The sequence below is a fragment of the Pristis pectinata genome, chromosome 19 (assembly GCF_009764475.1).
Source record: "Pristis pectinata isolate sPriPec2 chromosome 19, sPriPec2.1.pri, whole genome shotgun sequence".
Lineage (NCBI taxonomy): Eukaryota > Metazoa > Chordata > Chondrichthyes > Rhinopristiformes > Pristidae > Pristis > Pristis pectinata.
The window spans coordinates 20,239,292-20,262,072 of NC_067423.1; the positions used below are offsets into that span (position 1 = coordinate 20,239,292).

Genomic DNA, 22,781 nt, shown 5'->3' on the forward strand with positions numbered 1-22,781 from the left:
TTGATGGCCAGCTTTAACAGTTCACACACACCTACATATAACTGGGAAAAGCCTGCACTTTTAAACACCACAGCCATTAGTGTTCCAATCCATTGAAGTCCATGACGCCAGCAGAAAGACTAGCAGGATTAAAGAGGTACTACTATCATGAAAAAAACACTAGCCATTGAAGTTATGAGTTGCACAGAAACCTATATCAGATAAATAGCTTTTTGAATGCTCAATGTTTCCTGTCACTTCAGAATGAAACAAAATTGAGGATATTTTTCTTGTACTGATTTTGACTGGGCTTGATTGTTAAAGAGTTTACAGATGCTGACTGACCCCAGCATTCCTATATAGCTATTCTGTTCCTGCAAGTGCAAGAGCCTAGAATGTACAGAGGACAGTATCCTATAATTTAGAACATCACAAATGTCATGAGAAGTACAGCTTTTGATTAAATCATGAGATGTGGCCTTGATGTGGATGCATTTGCAAGTCCCAGTGCACTAATATTAGTGGTGTTCCCCTATGTTGGCTCTGGTGGTTGTCAGTCAGAGTTTGAATAATTCAAGTGTTGTTTGACAGGTTTTTTTATCTGTTCAGTTTTATTTATTATTGAAAATTTTAAGTCAAGAGTGCAGACACCACCTCAGATTTTTAAAAAAAGAGCAGAAGAGAAGGTGAAATAGTAAAGAAAGACCATTAGTATTCAGATAATTTAAGCTGTTCCTTAAAGTAACTTATCCTTTTTTTCTTATCTTTCATTTTAACATATGGCTTGGATCAAGCTCGAGTACTATTCAAATCATTTGCCAAATATCTGAATATAGACAAGTGCAGCACAAAGTGAAAGTTCTTTCAATTCGTAACAACAAATTAAAATTTAAGTTATCAAAATTAATGGTTTTCCTTTTCCTTTTTTACAATTATCTGCAATGCGACATCTCAGTGTTTGTGATGTACATTACATACATGTTTGTTCTTTATATGTACACATAATATTGAACAAGTTACAGAGTTTGTTCAGGCAGGGCAAGTTTAGGAAGTGGTTTTCAAGGCATGCAGAGTCTTCAGATTTTTAAAAAGGCATGGAGTATTAAAGCAAGGAAGTTATGTCAAACATTTCTAAAACATAAATTCAATGACAGTTGGAACACCCAAGGAAGAATGTGAACAACATTGAGAGGCTTCGGAAAAGATTTACAAGAATGGACCAAAGACTGAGAGACTGCAGGAAAGTGAATAGATCAGAGAAGCTGGGGTTGTTCCCCTGGAGGAGAGAACAGTGAGAGGAGTTTTGACAGAAGTGTTCAAAATCATGGAGCCTGGAGAAAGTAGAAGAAAAGCTTTCCCATCAGTGGAAGGTCAAAAACCCAAAGGGCACATATTTTAGGAGATTAGCGAAAGAACTCATTGCTTGAAAGAGTGGCAGAAACAGATTCAACTGTACTTTTCAAACAATAATAGGACCAGAAAAAAAATTCAGGGCTATGGAGAAAGATCCATGTAGTGGGACTGATCAAATGAGAAACAAGCAGGACCTCAGTGGCCTGAATGTGTTCTTTCTGCGGTTCTGTAAACCAAGTTTCTACAAGAAATGATTCAATGAATGAAGCCAGTCTATAAGTGAGAACTGTTCGACCCACCAACTTTCACGGTGGTGATTTATATATTGAATCCCTACAGGGATCTACTTTAAAATTTGCCAAATCATTTGTCTTTAGGCAGCTCCAAGGATACCAATTCACAATGTCCCAATCTTCAGATTAAATACGCCATTACAACCACCTTATTTGGTGGCAGGTTTGCTAGGCTGTGGCTTCATATTTCTATGGCTAATCATCCTTTGCATCTTTGGTCATTTTGCTTCTGTTCCACTGAGTATCAGCCATGCTGAAAATGCAACAATATCATTTTTGCTCATAGGTAGTCAGACACAAACATCAGTAGGTGTAAAATGAGCAGAGTTTTCAAAATTCCCTGACTTCAAGGATGATGAATTTTTCCATTGACTACAAGTGGTAAATAGAGGAATAGGTAGGGCATATGAAATTTTGGTTAATGATACTTCACCATAGTATCCCTAAGAATTATAATTTGAATTATTACATCAGATTAGGACTTAATTGATCTGTAAAATTGTTACTTAAACATTTTCTCTCTTATTTTACAAGGGCCACGGCTACACAGAGGGGTCAAATCATATTCAAGGATGCACTGGTTCAACAGTTGTGTGAGCAGGGAGGTAAGAGAAAACAGGTCCCCATTGTTTGTGTGGTTATAACTTAAGCCATGTTTAACAATGTTGCTTGTCTGGATCTTATTGAAGCTATTCACATTTTGAAAAAGAACATCTTCAATTACATGGAAAAGCAGTCATTTAGTTATATTTTGGATTTGCTAGGCGCTTTTTCCTTTTTCTCATTGTAACCCAGCTAACCTTTGGTGCAGAATCCTTATTGATTAAATCCATAGGCACAATTGCCCAAATGACCACTATTAATGCTCAAACATAGTCTGAGATAACTATTTGACAGTTGGAGATATCACAGCATAATTTTTAGAATTCCCACCCATGAATCTGAATCAACATTGACCTTCAGAGATTGATCGGAGGTAGGAAGCCTGGCTCATTTTCCTCTCCATAACTTAGAATCAATTGCACTTTTGCCTTGACCTATATCAGATTAACCACATCACAGACCGATGATTGACCCAGCCATTTCTTTGATCCTTAGTGCTAAATTATCCACCATATAAATCATCAAATAGGTCGACAATGCCCCCATCCCCATCCCATTCTTAAAGATATCTTCTCATTTGTTTGATCTAACTGCCCAGTGAAGCACTACATCTCAGAAGATGATCTGGTGCCACAGTTGCATCAACACAGAAACTGGGATCTGGATAACATGCAAGAGTTACCCTCTAATTTTCCTAGGCAGAGCCTGATCTTGCCTAGTGGTTCTCCATGGAAGATTCAGAATGTAGATAATTATTGGTTCAAATCTCTATCCTCCCAGTCTGGTGGGTCATATTGGATTTCCAGTGAATAGTTTTGTTATACATATATAGCAGTTACACACGATACAGCTGTGCTAGTTTGTAAGTCATTGTGAACTCTGAACTGAATTCAAATTGCAACTTTAATCCCTGGTGATTTATCAAGGTAAACCTGAGTACTTCTATTGGAATCTTGATCATGCTTGTGCATTCAAAGCATTCATTTTGTATTGTGCAATACACAGTACCTAAAGGCACAAATGAGTATTGTGGAAATTAAACACATGGTAAAAATATTTGTGTTTCAGATTCTGTAAATTATCACAGAACAGGTTAACTTCAGAACATTTGCCTCAGCTGTGCTTCTTTGTAATAAGGATCACTTTAGGATTAAGTCGCCCCAAAGACTAAACATTGGGAGATTCAAAATTCCTGATTTTCTGTGGCAATTTTGGTCTTAAGATAATCAAATGTGATGAGTTAACTGACACACAAATGCAGCCACCACTAAGTATAGGGACAATTCAAAGTAGGTCCAAATAATCTCTTGTAGTAATGGATTATCGCTTACAGTGATCCTGCCAAAATGTTAGTGGAAGGCAAGTCTCCAGAGTCATTCTGATGGTCATCATCAGGTCTCAGAATCTTGATTTTTATGTAGGGATGGAATAGCTAACCAAGGTAAATTCAGCTAACAGGTAAACCAAGTCTCTTTATATGGATTTCTAATAACCCTGATGAAGGGTTTGCACAGATGCTGGAAAACTGTTGACTAAAAATGGGTAGTATTTCTTCATGTACTTATTGCATACAGCACGTTGTAGTCTTAGTCGATCTATCAATGTTCTCTCCAAATGACTAATTTCACAAAAAAATATTGAGGAGCATGCAGACAGAGTTATTGAAATACAAATCACCTATAAAGTGTACCTCCTTGTGTAAAGGACTCAAGAGGGTTTCCAGGCACAATGCCAAATCTGAAAATGGTGTGATGGAGTACAATGATGGGGAAATTATATAAACTTTGGGTCTTGAAACCCTGGAGTTAATCTGAAAGTGCATCAATGAAAAATAAATTCAGTCTTCCATTGTCAAATTATAGACAGTAAAATCTGATAAAGAACCACTGTGTCACCTGGAACAACACCATCTTCAAATGGAATACATGTTGCCTTGTTGAAATGTTCAAGTTAAAAATAACTCAACAATAAAGACAATTAAAATGTGTTGCAGTCTCAAGCATGACAAAATTCAATTAAAAAAAAGCTCTTCTGAGTTCCTTTGGCTCACTTGGATCAACTCTAATTTGATATTTTGGAATATAAGTGCAACAGAAACCATTACCAGCAGAACTCAGTTTGGACACTGGCTTCTAAAGCTGATTTGCGCCCCTCTCTTTCATATTATTCTAGAAATAGAATACAACCAATAGAATTTTCCTCACAATCAAGGGAAAGTTGGTAGTGAAGTGATCGCCTATCAACAATGCAGAGCAAATGGTGTGTATTCCATGTTATTATCAGCTCTGTAAGTGTAAATCAGTTCCAAATCAAATTAAAACATTGACTTAAAAATACTTAATTCACAATAAAAAAACCAATTATGAACAAAGGATTTCACCTGTTTTTTAATTGTCGGAGAGTTATACAGCATAGAAACAGGCACTGTGGCTCACCAAGTCTGCACCAACCATCACTTACAAATCCTACCTTAGATAGATATCTTTATTTGTCACATGTACATTGAAAAACACAGTGAAATGCATCTTTTGCGTAGTGTTCTGGGGGCAGCCCACAAGTGTCGAATCCCATTTTTACTCTCCCAACATTCCCATCAACTACTGCCTCCAACCTTCCAATTCTACCACTATACAATTTACAGTAGCCAATTAACTTACCCATCCACACGTCATTGTGATACAGTACCTTGAAGAAATCTGTTCAGTCGCAGGGAGAATGTGCAAATTCCACACAGGCAGCACTTGAGGTTAGGACTGAATTAGGTTCCTGGAGCTATGAGGCAGCAGATTTATTTGCTGCTCCACCGTGCTTTCAGAAAGGTCGTCAACCTGAAACAATAACTCTCTTTACCTTCCACAGATGCTGCCTGACTTGTTGATTATTCCCAGATTTTGTTTCAGATTTCCAGCATCTGCAGTTTTTTTTTCATTGACTGAAAAATAAGTGCATTTTTCAAGACAAAGTGAGGGTTTATTCCACAGAAAAAATAGAATTCTGTTTTCATCTTTGTAGTTTGTTGTAAAGACTGTGAAGTAATGACAATAACAAATGATACACAAGTCCATTTCTGTAGTTGCCTGTTGGCTCATAAACAAGCATGTTGCAGAATTTAAACTTTTCCAGCTGTTTTATGAAATACTGAGCATTTTAGTTCAACAGAAAATATTTTCTTTTTACCACCTTTGATCTGTAATTTCAGCAAATCGGGAATGTTTCCTGGATTTATAGCAGTTAAAAGTAGAATTATGTCAGCTATAATTTTCTTTAATTATTAGTGAAAATGAAATGTGCAGAATCAAGGGTACTTGGGGATTACAAGTGCTTCAGCCGATAGCTCATTAAAGTCCAGCCCATGGACACTTAATAACTTTCTAAAATATTGGCAAGCAGTTGATTGAATGAGAATTACAATTCATTCCATGTGATAACCCAGGGCAAGTTACTGAAGACCTGTTTAGTACAAAAAGAATTTGGAAAATTTATTCTTGAGCCATTAAACTTTTATACCAAGCACTATTTCTCATATTTTGGCATTTTAATAAATGTATTCATGCTTAGATGTAATTTTTTTCAGCCATAAATGTTTCATTTGTTTCCTGATCATAATAGTTAATTTCAAAAGTTAATTATTTAACAACTACAATTTCTCTGAACGTGATTATTAAATTCTATCTGATCAAAGTTTAATAATTATTGTCCCTTATGTTAATGTGCTCTTGATAAATATAAAACTTAAGGATGTTTTATGTTAAATTGTTATAGAGTTTTCAGCGCTTATCTGAATGTCCCATTATTATAAAAGTGTGATGGAGAAAGCCCTCTCAACTAAGCCTAGAGAAAATAACAAGCCATCTATCTCTAGTGTGTTTCACATCTGAGAGGGATTGAAGCAGGTTGTTACCTCAACAGGATTGATTGGAGGTGAAATCCCTGCAGGGACTAATGGCACTTCCTTCAACCTAATGTTTTATGGATCAGTTGTCAATTACATTGAAATTCTTTTGCCTCACAATCCCCAAGTAATTCAAACACAGACAAACCTAGCTTATCTAGAGAAATATATATATTTGACTGGGAGAAGAGAAGGAAGCAAGGTAACAACATAACAGACAAAAGAAATTCACAAAGGCAGTGCTATTCTGATTTCTTCCTGCTGATCCAAGATTTTACTCATGCATTTTAGTAAAGGCAGAGCAGGAAGTAAAACTGGCCACTGACTGTTTTTATTGCCACTGCTTTACTGCCACTGTGTATCGTGGACAAAATCATATTAACTCTGTCACACCGATTATAGGTGGGGGGACTGTATAATGAAATTCAACCTTCTCTCTCACTGGTCCCCACAGTGAAGTCAGGCAATATACCCTGCAGGCACAAGGTAGCTGATATTAAGGTAATCATATTTCTACACACGCAAAGCACTTACTGATCTACCTGAAATAACCTGTAACATGTTATAACTTAATGTGTTATAGGCAGCATCTATGTAAATGACATCAGTAGGATGGTGAATAGTTTAGGGATTTGGCCGTCAAAGGCAGTTGGCTGTGAAAGGACTGTAAAAGGAAATTCAATCTCATAAAATGTTTCAAATTGTCACGCAGTTTGAAACTTATGAAAAATGAATCATTTGCAGTGAATAGGAAACAAATGTTAACATATCATTTAAATTTCATGAAATCTAGTAAAGCTGTACCCTTAAGAACATTTAATTGGATTCTGCTGAAACCAAGAATGGAACGTACCTTGAAATATTGATATTTAAAATGCTACCAAATTACTATAATGCCCCTTTATTTCCTAATTTAGTTAAGATAGTAATTTTAAATGATGGTTATTTTAAATAGTTGATAAAACTTTTTAATATTGCAAGCAGTGAAGTATGAGCTCAGGAAGATCTTGAATGGCAATGAATTGTTTATCATTGTTAATAGAGAGTTATGCTGTGATCTAGAATCTCTACACTATTGCCTATAACTACTTTGGAAGTTTAATGGTAGCCTTTATTTATGAAAATCAAAAAACTGCAAATGCTCGAAATCTAACATAAAAACAGAAAATGCTGGAAATATTCAGGGAGTCAGGCTGCATCTACAGGAAGAGAAACAGAGTTAACATTTCAGATTGAACAGCCTTCGACAGAACTGAGAAAAAGTGAAAAGAAGTTTGTTAAGCGACGAGGTGGGTGATGTCTCTGGCAGGGTAAAACCGGTGTGACCATGGGCGTCTGTAATCAAGGTTTTCTGGTCAATGAATGAATGGGAGCAGTTAGAGAGTATGAACGTAGACAAAAGAATGTAAGAGTTGAGAAATGCAGAACAGGAAAACGTACTTGGCAGGTCAAGCTAGACGTGGCCTCCACTTCCAGAGAAAAAGAGAAGAAAGAAAAAAAGGAAAATAAACACATTGATTCAGTATAACAGATGAATGACTGATGCGAACTGAAAAATCAAGTTATCTGAAGTTGTAGAATTCAGTACTGAACATTGCAGCCTCCTGCACTCAATACTGAATTCTACAACTTCAGATATCTTTATTTCTCTGCCTGTATAAGTCGTCTATCTGTTATATTGGATCAGCTTGTTTGTTTTTCCCTTTTTTCCTTTTTCTGATCTCTGGAAGTGGAGGACATGCCCAAAATGAACTGCTGTGCATGTCTTCTTGCACTGTATTTCACAACTCCTCTGCTCCTTTATCTGTGTTCTCTCTCTCTTTCTGCCCCCACTCACTCATTGACCAGATAATCATGTTTACAGCTTATCCTCACGGTCACCCTAGTTTTACCCTATCAGAGATGGTCTCCCTCTTCCACTCTCCCTGCAGCTCCTTTTTTCTCCTTCCCAGTTATGACAAAGTGGTTTTGACTTGAAACGTTAACTGTGTTTCTCTTCCCTCAGATGCTGTCTGACCTGCTGAATAGTTCCAGCATTTTCTGGTTTTAATTTATTTTTAACACATGACATTACCTATTCATTTATCTTCCTCTTTTCCCATCTACTCCTGACATATATTGTGCTTGATGCATGTATAAGCCAGGAAATTACATCTGGTCTCTCTTGGGCTTAACATCACCCATAGCGAAAATCATTGAATTGGACTGGTACCTGCAGGTGGTGGTGTCCCCATGCACCTGCTGGCTTTGTTCTTCAATGCGGTGAAAGTAAGCACTGTTGCAAAAGTAGACTGCAGTGCATGTTGTAGTTGGTACACACTGTGGCCACAATGTGCAGTGGTGGAGGGAATGAATGTTTAGGTTAAATGAGTGGGGTGCCAAATAAGGAGGCTACTTCATCCTTTTTTTCTTGAATATTATTGGAGCTGCAGCCACACAGACAGATGGAGAGTTTTCCATTTCATGTCTCACCTGTGCAATGAGGTGTTGAAAAGGCTTTTGGGAAGTCAAATGGTGGATTACACTGCAGAATACCTAGCTTCTGTCCTCTTGTACATCACTAATTCAGATACGTTTCTTGTCAACAGTGACCTAAAGAATGTGACTGCTGGAGATTTGATGGTAGTGCCACTCAGTGATGGTGTGATAGATTTGGTAATGGAAGTGTTTGGGGCATTGGCAATAAGCATGATTCCAGTAGCAAGACATTGTTTGAAGAGTCTGTGAAACTCTGACAGTTCTGGCATAAACCCAGATATTTAGTGCAGAGATGACAGGCTAGTGTTTGCAAATTGGGACAGATTCTGGAATTATCAGGTTTCCAGTTAAAAAGGAAATTTCTTTCAAATATATGAAAGATGAAACAAAAAGCCCCTTGAAGAGAGAACGAGCAAGTTAATGTTTTACATAGAACATAGAGCACTACAGCACAGTACAGACCCTTCGGCCCACAATGTTGTGCTGACATTTTATCCTGCTCTAAGATCTATCTAACTCTTCCCTCCCACGTAGCCCCCTATTTTTCTATCATTCATGTGTCTATCTAAGAGTCTCTTAAATGTCCTTAATGTATCTGCCCACAACCTCTGCAGGCAGTGCGTTCCACCACTCTCTGTGCAAAATACTTACCCCCGACATCCCCCTTATACCTTCCTCCAATCACCTTAAAATTATGTCCCCAGGTGTTAGCCATTGTTGCACTGGGAAAAAGTCTCTGACTGTTTTGAGATGGAAAAAAGATTTTGAATCATACTGAAAAAAAGTCACTCAGCCAACATGGCTGGTGCCACCCTGAAAGAGCTGTCTAATTACTCCCATTTGACACTCTCTGATATGCCACACTCCGCAAATTTTCTTTTTAAGTATCCTATTTTCAAAGCAAACCTTGAATGAGCTTTACCATTATCTCTAAGAGTTCTTCTGATTTCCTTTTGAAAATCAATTATTTTAAATCTGGTTACCAATTATTTTTGCCAGTAGAAGCAGCTTTTCATTCCCTGCTCACTGCATCACCACCCCCATCCCCAGCCCACCACCTCTCCGATTTCCCCTCCCCCCCACAACCCTCGATAAATTTTTGCCCAGAATTTGCAGTCAGCAGTGAAGCAACAAAAGCGAAGCACTGACCTTGAAGAAAGCTCCTCACAAAGCTCTCTCTGCGCTGTGAATTTTCCCTTTCCTGACCCCTTCTCACTGACAACAAATCAGGAACTAAAATGCTCAATTTTTAATTAACTTGTTAAATGTTTTACAGAGTATTGAACAAAAATCAGAACATACACTTGATTATGTATTGAAGAAGTCAAAGGATAAGCATTCAAAAACAATTAAAAACTCAAAGACTTTTAGTCATGCATGTCATTACAGTACACAAACTCACAAATTTTTAAGGGCCAGATAGCTTGCTAGTTAGGCTCAATAAAGGTTCAATATGCCATTAAATTCCCATTTAGAATTTAATGCAACTAAGAACAAGATTTACAATGAGGCTAGGTCATAAATATTTGAAATTCATGACAGTTCAAATGATCTTTCCTGATTGCAGTGAAGGCTGCAATTAGCATTGCCAGTGGGGGTGCATAGAAAATCACTATTGACAACTTTTGGATTTCTATGTTAAACTGCATGTACACTGAAGTTCCAAAATTGCTGCCAGTCTCAAGGAGCGGTGATGGCAAATACCAGTAGTTATTATCGCCATTACTGCTGCAAACTCCACTCAGTAACTTAACTTTTCCCACCATAACTGCTGATGACCACTTGTGTAGTTCCAACTTGTTTTACTTCTGTTTCAATCCTGGCCTTAGCTACTTTTTCTGCACTGCTGTGCAGTGGTTTGGTACCAGCCAGGGGATGTCACTGGTACTGGCCCAGCTGTTCATGTGACTGCTCAGAGAACCAGTGGGGTCATATGCCTTGCCAACAGCCAAAAATGGTATAAAAGAGCAAAAGTGATCACATTACTGATGATCACATTACTGGCCTCAAAGCTTTGAAGGTATTTTGTTTTTAGAACTTCATTCCTTAAAGTTATTGAGATCTTCAACAGCACGCATTTTCCCAACACCCAATCCCATCCCCTCCCACCCCTTGATATGATATCTCATCTCAAAACAGGACTGGTATATTTTCAGATTTCTGCCAGGAGGTGATGCACAACTTAAATAATAAAATGATCCCAGCCCTGGGATTTGGGGATGTTTGGGGGGATGTAATGTGGTCAAGGGGAGAGAATGGATTTACAGAATTTCATAATGTTTAGAATAGATTCAGATCATGCAAAGTGTTAGTTTGTAATATTGAATTAAAAATAATTGTCCAATGGATTTGAAACAAATATCTTTGCATCACCTGTAAATTGTTAACCTCACTACCTGTGAAGAAGCACAACTCAAGACAAATAAAGCTTCCTCTTTAAATCTTCTCTTTTGTTAATGATGTAACATTCTACTAGACTTCTCTGCCAAATGTCAGCATTATATAAAAACTCAAATTTCTCTTTGCTCAAGGCAGTCAATAACCTGGCTGTGAATCTTTAATATTTGGTAGCAGGAGTTGACTGATTGCATATTGATTTATATTTGTTTGATTTTAATAATTCTTTTTCCTACATTATACATCTTAAAATCATTTTGCAATTCATTCTCAAGCACCAATCTTTCACCCAGTATAAGTCTAACTTAGACATAAAATGAACCAAACGTAGAGATGCTTCCCCAAGACAGGTTTGCCTGGATATCCTGCAACTATTTCTATTTGCAACACCACCAACCTCTGAATGGGAAGGGCAATTTAATATCAATTAGTGAAGAACTACAGCTAAGTTTCGCACTACCAAAATGTGTTGAGGCAATTCACTTGAACTCATTAAACTGTAAATTTTGACATTATGGGAGTTGAATTGAAACCTCAGCTGTAATCTGTGTGCCAGTTCTAAAAAGTTTTTACAGGCAATTTTTATTAAACATATATTCTGTGTTTAATATTTCTTAAGGTCACATTGTTATGCTCAGATACAAAATGAATTTCTTGTCAGTTTTTTGTCTCTATTTTATTATATTCTGACAACATGGTAGATTTAAGCTGAAAATTATTCTGCCTGTTATTAAAAGCTAAGAATAGATTCCAATCAGTACAGCAGCCGAAGTATAACCAACAGCATTCGTTTTCCCATTGGGATGGGGAGAAGTGATCAGAATTCATGCCCCTGACCAGTGCTCAGCAGACTTTGTTTATTGTGGATATCAGAAAATGTAGAGATCAGGTTCAGGTGTGTTGTTATATATGATCAAATAACATAAATGTTTTCACTATATGGGCTGACACATTGAAGACACGAGATTCTGCAGATGCTGGAATCTGGAGAAACACACACAAAATGCTGGAGGAACTCAGTGGGAGAGGTAGGGCCTCTTCTACCTATCACCTCCCAGCTTCTTACATCTACCCCCACTCCCACCCTCCTACCTTCCCCCCGTCATGTGGACTCGCCTATCACCTGAACTTACCTGTCACCTGCCTCCCCCTCCCCTGACCTTCTTATTCCGGCTTCTGCCCTCTTCCTTTCCAGTCCTGATGAAGGGTCTCGACCCGAAACATTGACTGTTTATTTCTCTCCATAGATGCTGCCTAACCTGCTGAGTTCCTCCAGCATTTTGTGTGTGTCGACACATCGAAGAATTGTTGTTTGACTGAGGTCCTGTGGTGTGAAAGGCACCAATGTTGTTCAATACCACTTTACAAAAAAGAAAGAAAAGCAGTGAAAATGAAAAAATACACATGGACTGCAGTCCCAAAGCTGCATTTACATTTAGCAATGCCATTGTGTATCCTTCTATACTCTTACAGCTTTCAGCATTGTTTCCATGAGTAATTATAATTCAAAACATTTGTGATTTTGTGTAATTGAGTGTTTACTGGTGATTCATAAACTCATGAAGAAATGCAAGCTTAAGTCTGATTGCAGTGACCAATTTACTTTATAGTACCATATGCTGTGGGTGGGTAGTCTGGTGATGTACTACATTTATGTGATTTACTCACTTGCTTCTCACAACATCAAGATAACATGACTTCCCCACATTGTAAATATCCAATCCGAGTCAAAGGAAGCAAGTTTTACTTTAAACATACTTTCAGTTTACGGCTCTCTGTAGAAAAATCAGCATAGCACTTAAGTAAGATAGATATTTGCCCACAGAAGTGTGAACCAACATTAGTTATTATATGCCATTCTTAAAGTTAATTTGAAATTTCAACTAATTGAGTTATTGAGAAAGAAGTAAGCTTACCACAGCCTGAAATGTATGTTTCCCCCAAGAGAATGTCATACATGGAAATCTTTCACATGTGAATTATTTACACGTGTGATCATTACGTTGAGTGAATACAGAATTTGCCTATCAATTAACATAGCTTTTCAATTCTTATCTCACAGCTCCCACTGAGTCACCTCTACGGCCGAAGCTGGGTAAGTGAGAATATTAACAATATAATGAACAATATCTGGAGCTCTCCAGATACCCTGTGTTATGAAGATTTGCTCCAATTTCTTCAGGCATATCTAAAGAATTTATTGAGCAGTAATACTACATGTGCCCCTTTATCTTGGCCCCAAATCCTCTTTGTTGATCAAACTTTTTTTCATCTTCAACAAAATTTTCAAAATATGTGATGTAAGTGTCATTGCATTGCAGCCAGCTAATTAGTATGAATCCCTTTTAGTAGATAAAGATTTCATCACTCTTTTGTGGATGCAGGTAGCTCAAACAATAACACAGAATTTGCAGAAAACTACAGCCAGATGTCTGCACTGAGATAAGGGAAGAACCCATTAATAAACAGTCAATTAATAATGTGAGATGAAGTTACCCAGATCAAGTTAATCATCTTAATTAGAGAGATGATTAACTTCATCTGAATAACTTCATCCAGAAATAAAGTCTCTGCATGGTGACTTTATTTTGTTCTTTAACAATCTGTGGATCCATTATCCTCTGAGTACTAGTATAAGTCCAGTGAAATGCAATTCCATTCTGAGATGAGTTTGGGTTGTATAATACCATTAAGCTCAAATTATAATTGTAGACAGAATGGGTTGGCCAACCGTTTTATCATTTTATATAAAAACAACAATTTCCCAAACGACCCCAATGATTTTGTTCAAGAGTGATTTGCAGACCCTGTTTGAAGATGCTGAGAGAATGCCTGGGTCACTCTTGGACTACAGTTATTCCTTGCATCTGTGGATCCTGACCCCTATCAGAAATTCAGGAGACCTGCAACATCGAAATATAACAAGACCTCTACCACCAACTGGGTCACGATGGAGTAAGCCATTGGGATGCTCAAAGAATGATTCCATTACGCAGATCATCCTGGTGAAGAGTTGCTGCTTAGCCTGTCTGAGGATGTGACGATTCATTGCTGACACCAGGAAGGTGAGCATTTTGCTGGAGGATCAAGGCAATGATGCAACTGGAGTTTCTGGCAGGGGAGTGGGTATAAAACACCTCCCTTCAGAGCCATTTCCGGAGGGTGGCACCCACAGCCACCAACCAGCTTTCAGCCAGCTGTGACACACAATTCAATAAAGGCTCTGCAAACATTTACCCTGCTGACTTTGCCTGGCAATTTGCCCACCATTTCTCCACCTACTAAAACATATTTGAAAAACTGAAGAATGAAAACAAAATGAAGTAAACCGGAACTCGCCTGCTTCCGACAGAGGCGCTCCCACATTCCTGATATTTATCACCTAACCTACATGGTGATCTAGTGAAAGGAGTATTTGTGTTGGTAGGAGAAGTGGGCAGTTGTGAATCCATGGAATGGTCCAGGTCGGTGACTCCAGATACCCGACAACGACACAGATCTTCCACTATTCAGCATGCTCTGAAATCCTTTTGGTTTATGAGTACAATGTATGGATTTAAGGCCAGGTGCCTAGCCCGCTCTGTAGGTGCAAAACCACTGTTGGGCTCCATACCTGGAGGCTGGCTTTCTATGGATTGAGACAATGCCTTTACTATTAATGATATCACTGTCATTACTTTCCCATTGAATTTGTTCAATTTACTAACAGTCAAGTCTAAAGTTTCAGTGGCTGCACTTGCATAATGTCTGTGAAGAATATTATATCGCTCTTGATCCTTTACTGATTTTGAACAAGTTCTTGCAGTGATACCTGAGGTGTAGGGCAGCCTTTTCTTGGACACCTAATGTATATTGCTTCCAGCAAATGGTAGACTGAATTTAATGTCTTGTGCTCAAGCATCTGAAAGCATCACATCTTCTGACTCAGCCTCACTCATGTCATCAAGGGCTCCTCAAGGGAGCAGGGTGAGGATCTTCATAGTCATGGGGCTCCTCCTTGTTGTGTTCCACCCACAGTGGTTGGAGACAGCCACCACTGTTGCAGAACACCAGCCAACATCTGCTTTATATGACATAGTGAGGCTAACCCTCAGCTAGAGCAGAGTGAAAATAAAATCACAGCCTTGTTTCTAGCTTTAGAATTTTTCACATCACTATCCTTTTGAGAGGAAGTAATATATTCTCTGTGTGTACAGAGTGAGAAGAAAATTGCTTTTATAAAATGTTTAAAAATATTTTGTTTGGTCTTGCAGCACAAACAACAGCCTACCTAGTACAGCATTAAATTTAATGGTGCATTTAATTCAGATAGGCCTCATGGTGGTTGGTGTAAGAAGCACATTGCTGCAGTAGCAGGTTTGTATTTGAGGATATCCTAAAGCAGTGTTCAGGGAGTTTCACTCTAATTCCATCAATACTGTACTTAGAGCAGTTACTACTGACACTGATTGCCTGAAGTAGAAAGACTCCATAGAATCATAGAAATTTAAGGCAGAGGAAATAGCTATTCAGCCCATCATGCTTGTGCCAGCTGAGAAATAGCTACCCAATGCAATATCAGCTTCCTATTCTAGATCTGGAGTCATACTTTCCACTGCAGACCACAAGACTACCATTCGTTATAAGCTATAAAGTATCAGGAAAATCTCTTTGGTAGAATGAAAGTGGATAACAGTTAAATCCATTAATTCATTACTTAAAGTCCCATATCAGTTCTTGTAACTTGTGACACTGACTTTCTAGCCTGTATGAATTCCAGTGTTGCCCTGGAAGCGATGCCCCAAATGTTATAGCAGCACTTAAATAGTCCTTGCATTCTTTCAGTGAAACTGCTAATATAATCATGTGTTGAATCAGAAGACTCATAGAAATGAATTACTAGCTTGGTTATTCTGGTAACTCTCTAAGAGACTATAACCGGTGCTATGCTCAATAAATGTTTTACAGGCATCAGGAGAGGGACTAAACAGCTCAATGGGATGTTAATGTAAGCATGCAGCCCTGCATAATAACATGCTAAAATACACCCTGTATTCCTCAGCGGATTGCAATAGCCATTTTCCACATCCTATGTGGAGTTACCATTACCATTCATTTAAATTTTAAAGGAATAAAACCATAACAAATTAATGTTGCCATGGAAATGAAAAATCCATAAACCTCTGTTGCTAAGATCTGCATACATCTTGTCCTTGAAAGAACTGGTTTTGAACACAAGCCAAACAGAGGCAAGCCTGGCTCTCTGGAGCATAGCGCTTAATGTAAATTGTAGTGACTATTACTCACGCCTTTTCATAAGGAGAAAAAAATGACTGAGCTCTTGAGACAGAGTTAGACAAGCTAAGCATACATTTTGCAAAGTAAATTGCTTTGTGATGGATTGTTTATTAATTAGGCTGAATTTCCTTTCTTAGCTGAAATCCACAGTGCCAATGTGATTCTCCGGGACGATTTTGATTCACATCCACAATTGGAACTGAATGAAGAATTATGGTAGGTTTACCCGTAAACATAAACACCCTTTAACCTCTGCAGTCTGGAGGGGAGCTGAAGGTATCATTTTAAATTAAGCTATCTTAATATTTGTTACAAAGCAGACCACATTTTATTTTCAACGTTAATTTTTCTGTGGTTGGCTAAAACATTTAAAAGTCTCTGGAATCAGCTATTTTTTCAGTGGATGCTATATCTTACAGAGCAACAATAACTTTATTTATGTAGTGACCTTATGACAATTAACATCCTACAAGTGCTTCACATAAGTGGAAGAGATGTAAAACAAAGAAGTTAAAGGAGACAATTCGACACAGAATTAAAAAGTTAGATTCTGATAAGTTGTTGAAAGAAATGAAGGAAAGATAACAAAGTGGGCAGGTATAAGGAACAAGCTCTGTAAAGTAGGGTGGAAATGGCTGAACCTAATGCCACCCATTGTGGGGTAAAATAGAAAGACAAACCCTAGCCCCATGTACACACAAACATTTTTAACAACTGTGAATTGCATATTTGTTTTGCACAATAAAAAATTATTTTCAAAGATCTGCCCCTACACCAGAGTATTCAGTGTGTCCAAAGCTGTTCAGTTATATGGAAGTGTATGACTTATAAAAAGATGTAGAACATAGAACAGTACAGCACAGTACAGGCCCTTCAGCCCACGATGTTGTGCCGACCTATATAAACCTACTCCATGGTCAATCTAACCTTTCCCTCCTAGACACCCCATAACCCTCCATTTTTCTTACATCCATGTGCCTATCTAAGAGTCTTTTAAATGTCCCTATTGTATCAGCCTCTACCATAACCCCCGGCAGTGCATTCCAGGCACCCACCGCTCTGGGTAAAGAACCTACTTCTGACATCTCGCCTAAACTTTCCTCCACTCACCTTAAATGGATATCCTCAGGTACTGGCCATTGCTGTCCTGGGAAAAGGGTGCTTGCTGTCCATTCTATATATGCCTCTTGTAATCTTATACACCTCTGTCAAGTCACCCCTCATCCTCCATCTCTCCAAAGAGAAAAGCCCTAGCTCGCTCAAACTTTCCTCATAAGACATGATCTCTAATCCAAGCAGCAATCTGGTAAATCTCCTCTGCACCCTCTCTAAAGCTTCCACATCCTTCCTATAAAGAGGCAACCAGAGCTTAACACAATACTCTTAGTGTCGTCTAACCAGAGTTTTATAGAGCTGCAACATTGCCTCATTGCTCAATACCCCGATTTATGAAGGCCAGCATACCATACGCCTTCTTAACCACCCTATCAAATTCCGTGGCAACTTTAAGGGATCTATGGACTTGAACCCCAAGATCCCTCTGTTTCTCCACACTGCTAAGAATCCTGCCATTAGCTTTGTACTCTGCTTTCAAGTTCGATCTTCCAAAGTGTATTGCTTCACACTTTTCTGGATTGAACTCCATCTGCCACTTCTCCACCCAACCTTGAACAAGAAGGTCTAATATTTGAAGTCTGTTTTTACTGACAATCCTTATTCACTTGAATACATCAAACTGAATGCAGTACCTGTTTATAAGGCTCACTTATAAGAGGCAGAGTCAGTCCAATATCTGTGCACATGATGTTCCCTGCTCAGACTGGCTGTGTTTTAACCAGTCAGTTCAAACCACCTTTAAAAGCAGCGAAGCTGGCTGTCCAAAGCAGGATGTGGAAGCAGTTTTTTGACACGGCAGTCCTCAAATCATAATGAGGGCAGGAATGTGATGGCCTCCTTAAAAGTTCCACCTCATTCCAATTCCAGAGACAGTCAAGTGTGGCACTCTTGGAAATTCTTTAATCACTCCTTCAAGATTACAGCACCATGACTGTACTGTCTATTAAAGCCATGTGTATGGCCTACAATGCGATGCCATCAATCAACGTACTGTAAATATGAAAGAGTCTTGAGCTTCAACCCCCTTTACGTTGACAGCTTCCCACTTATGGCTTACACAGTAATAAAGATCCTGGTGAAGCTCTGTCTATAATGTGGGCACTCCAACCACCTTTGGTCTCTCTATAGGTCATCTATAGATCTTGAAGGCCTGCAATCTCCAACCATTCAGAAGAAAGTAGCAAATTAAACCACAAAAGGTAGAAAAAAAATTGCGAAAAAACTAAACTTTGGTGAAAATCTGATAGAGAGAGGGAGCAAATCATTCATTCATCTGAAAAAGTTCTTTTTGAAGGAATTGCTCGGAAGGATTTTATTTATCTTTCTCCATTTTATGTTTCACATGTTTCTCGCATTAAGGGTTGTTGTTGACCTTAGTTCTGTAGTGTTCTTCCTTCCTAGATTGACAGTAAAATAACGTTCCAGTCAGAAGATCCAGTTCCTTTTTCACCTGGGCACATATTCCAGGCTGACACTCTGGTGCAGCAGTCACAGGAGACATGCACTGTCAGACATACTGTCAAAGCCCTATGTACAACCTTTAATTTAACACACTATTGCTGCTTCAATGAAACCCAGCAAAATTATTCAATTTTTTGCTGTTTATGGGTCTTTCATATAACTTCTGCATTTAATCAAGGTACAAGCAGTGGCTGCCTTTCAAAGGTTATTCCTTGGCTGTAAAGTATTTTGGGGGCATTCTGAGGATGTGGAAGGCGCTGTGTAAATACAACAGATTCTTTCTGTTCCTTTTTTTTAAAATGAGGTATATAGTCAACCCCCTTGTGTGAATAATGCAATCTTCCTTTGTCTCATTTCCGTAGGTTTGAATGCAGCCACTGCATAGTGGGTGATCAGTGCGGGATCATCATGCATGGCAATGCGATTACATTCTGTGAGCCATATGGTCCACGAGAGCTGGTAAATTGCTTTTAAATGTAAAGTATTTTGAGAAAGTAAAGCAGATTGATTTATACTTTCTGCAGTGAGCTGTAACAGAAAGCTCCACTGAGGCATTTTTTGATGTTCTTGTGGAACAAGTTTATCTGTGTGTGTATATTCCTCATATATTACAGTGCACTCAGTGGGATAAATTTGTGTCTATTTAAGCCCCAAAATTTAGCATTGCACATGCAGCACACATCTAACTAGGCAGTTTAAGATGGATCAAAACTGAGCCTCAGACCTCTCGTCAATGATGTAGGTGAGCTCTTTTCACTGCTTTCATGGAAATTCCCTGCATTCCAGCAGAGAAAGATTGGGCTGTTTTGCTTTGTTGGCAGCTGCCACATATTTGGTGGAGAGTTGAGGCAAAACTGGAGTGGGGACCTATCACAGCTGTCTGGAGCATTCTAAATCCTACTGAAAATAATGCAGTCATGAACAATTTCTACCCTCACTCCCTTGAAGTCCATCCAAGGTATGGCCAGTGTCTCAAAGCATAAATTAATCAAATCGTTTAAATCAGCCACTTTGAATGCTCTTTAGCCTGTTTTTACATCTAATGTTGCACATCACAGCGCTCCCATCTTGGATGATACATGAAGGAACCTCTTCTGAACCCTACTGGTAGTTCTCTGATATTTTAACTTTGTTTAAGTCAAGATAAAATGATGAAATTAAATTAACATTGGGTGCAGACCTCCGAGGGAAAACATGATGGGGTACACAGCAGAGTGTGCAGAGTGTTTTAACAAACTGAGTTCCCAGACCTCTCCAGTATATTAGGAATGATGCAGTTCACAGGCTGACAAAAGTCCACAGAAGGATTATATACAGTACCTACTAAGAAGTATCAGAAATAAGGGTGATGAACTGAGAGCTTGGATAAGTACATGGGACTATGATATTGTGGCTCTTGTAGAGACTTGGCTGTCACCAGGGCAGGAATGGATATTGAATATTCCTGGATTTCAGTGTTTTAAAAGGGATGGGGGGGGGGGTGGAGGAAGAGGAGGAGGGGTGGCATTACTGGTCAGGGATATTATTACAGCTGCAGAAAGGGTGGATAATGTAGAAGGATCCTCTCTAGAGTCAGTATGGGTGGAAGTTTGGAACAAGAAAGGAGCAGTTACTCTACTGGGAGTATTCTATAGGCCCCCCGGTAGCAGCAAGGATACTGAGGAGCAGATTGGGAGGCAGATTTTGGAAAGGTGCAAGAATAGCAGGGTTGTTATCATGGGAGACTTCAACTTCCCAAATATTGATTGGCACCTGCTTGGTACCAAAGGCTTAGACAGGGCAGAGTTGTTAAGTGTGTCCAGGACGGATTCCTGTCACAGTATGTTGACAGGCCAACTAGAGGGAACGCCATATTAGATCTCGTATTAGGTAATGAACCGGGTCAGGTGACAGATCTCTCGGTGGGTGAGCATTTGGGGGACAGTGACCACCGCTCCCTAACCTTTAGCATTGTCATGGAGAAGGATAGCAGCAGAGAGGACAGGAAGAGGTTTAACTGGGGAAGGGCAAATTATGAGGCTATAAGGCTAGAACTTGCGAGAGTAAATTGGGATGACATTTTTGAAGGGAAATGTACTATGGGGATGTTGTCGTTGTTCAGGGATTTATTGCGGGATGTTAGGGATAAATTTGTCCTGGTGAGGCAGAGAAAGAATGGCAGGGTGAAGGAACCATGTGTGACAAGAGAGGTGGAACAACTAGTTAGGAGGAAGAAGGCAGCATACATAAGGTGGAGCAGAGGGATCTAGGGTATCATATCCACAGATCACTGAAAGTTACCTCACAGGTGGATAGCTTATGGGATGTTAGCTTTCATAAGTTGTGGGATCAAGCTTAAGAGCCGCGAGGTAATGATGCAGCTCTACGAAACTCTTGTTAGACCACACTTGGAGTACTGTGTCCAGTTCTGGTCGCCTCATTATAGGAAGGATGTGGAGGCATTCGAAAGAGTGCAGAGGAGATTTACCAGGATGCTGCCTGGTTTGGAGAGTATGGATTATGAGGAGAGACTAAGGGAGCGAGGGCTTTACTCTTTGGAGAGAAGGAGGATAAGGGGAGACATGATAGAGGTATACAAAATATTCAGAGGAAAAGATAGAGTAGACAGCCAGCGCTTCTTTCCCAGGGCACCAATGCTCAATACAAGAGGGCATGGCTTTAAGGTAATGGGTGGGAAGTTCAAGGGAGATATCAGAGGGAGATTTTTTACCCAGAGAGTGGTTCGGGCATGGAATGAGCTGCCTGGGGTGGTGGTGGAGGCAGATAAGTCGGTCAAATTCAAGAGATTGTTAGATAAGCATATGGAGGAATTTAAAATAGGGGGATATGTGGGAGGAAGGGGTTAGATAGTCTTAGGCAAGTTTTAAAGGTCTGCACAACATGGTGGGCCGAAGGGCCTGTATTGTGCTGTCCTGTTTTATGGTTCTATGGTTCTACAGAGGCATTGCGAGAAAACTGGTACAAGTTGGGTGGGTGCCTGCTCCCGGAGAACTTGCATGTGACATGTTAGAGGATAAACTAAATATGGATTTAGCCATCTGCAGAAATTCTGTTTAGCTGCAATAGTTTAATCCACTCTCCCATTGCAAGTGCTAATCACCATTCCAAATGCACAGGAGATATCCTTGCAGACGTGCAAGTAGAAGTGAGATGAATGAGAGCCTGAAAATGCTATTTGTTACTCAAGATATTACTACATTTGAAATTCTAACCAACCACCACCATAAGAACGGATGGGAAGGGATGAATGAGGCCTGCATAAATCGTGCCATTAGAAGCAAGTGGTGCGAAGTTACAGGATTGGGATCAGGATTCTTCAAACATCACATTCCTTGTCACAATGAGTACAGTATAACGTCTAAAGATAAAATTGACTTTTCACATTCAATTCTCAATATGGATCCCAGACCATTTACCACTCCAACAGATTTATTTAGATTACCAGAAATCCGATTTTGCCATGAAGAACATGTTATAACCTTTCTTAAATAAAGCACTTTATCTAGAATCTAGGGAAAGGTGGCTTCCATCTCATTCCATTTAATAAAATGGCAATCTGCACAGGATAATCCTTGGGCAAGATTGCCACTGGGCTGTTGGATCACAGAACTTAAATTGCTTTCAAGAGGAAAGCTCACCTTTTCAATTATTAAGTAATAAAATGTATTTCATTTTTATGAGCCTGTATGATGCATCCACAGTATTTCTAGCATCTGCAGTATGTTCCCCTTATGGATACTGATTAATAAACTGTTCTAAATGTACTTCCACATATCAGTGCAGTTTGCAAGTGAACACATTCTGTAAGCTGATGCACACAGGGAGTAATTGTCAGGGAGCTCCCTCTATGCATACAAGGAGTGATCTTCGAGGATTTCTCTGGATTGAAGTATCCAGGGAATGATCCTCAGGGACTATTCTTTGCAGAAAGC

At 39.1% G+C, this 22,781-nt stretch overlaps 1 protein-coding gene across 5 annotated transcripts in view; it reads left to right on the top strand.

Moving 5' to 3' along the window:
* reln (reelin) overlaps positions 1–22,781 on the top strand; it is a 276,572-nt gene that overhangs the window by 75,553 nt on the left and 178,238 nt on the right. For 4 of the 5 annotated variants that reach the window (XM_052034310.1, XM_052034309.1, XM_052034308.1 and 1 more), the window contains 4 exons: positions 2,160–2,230; positions 13,058–13,090; positions 16,410–16,488; positions 19,212–19,308. In XM_052034310.1, coding sequence (XP_051890270.1) covers positions 2,160–2,230; positions 13,058–13,090; positions 16,410–16,488; positions 19,212–19,308 — 280 coding nt within the window. Of the gene's footprint in view, positions 1–2,159; positions 2,231–11,874; positions 11,891–13,057; positions 13,091–16,409; positions 16,489–19,211; positions 19,309–22,781 lie in introns of those variants that run through there. The other variant, XM_052034312.1, reaches the window with a different exon arrangement.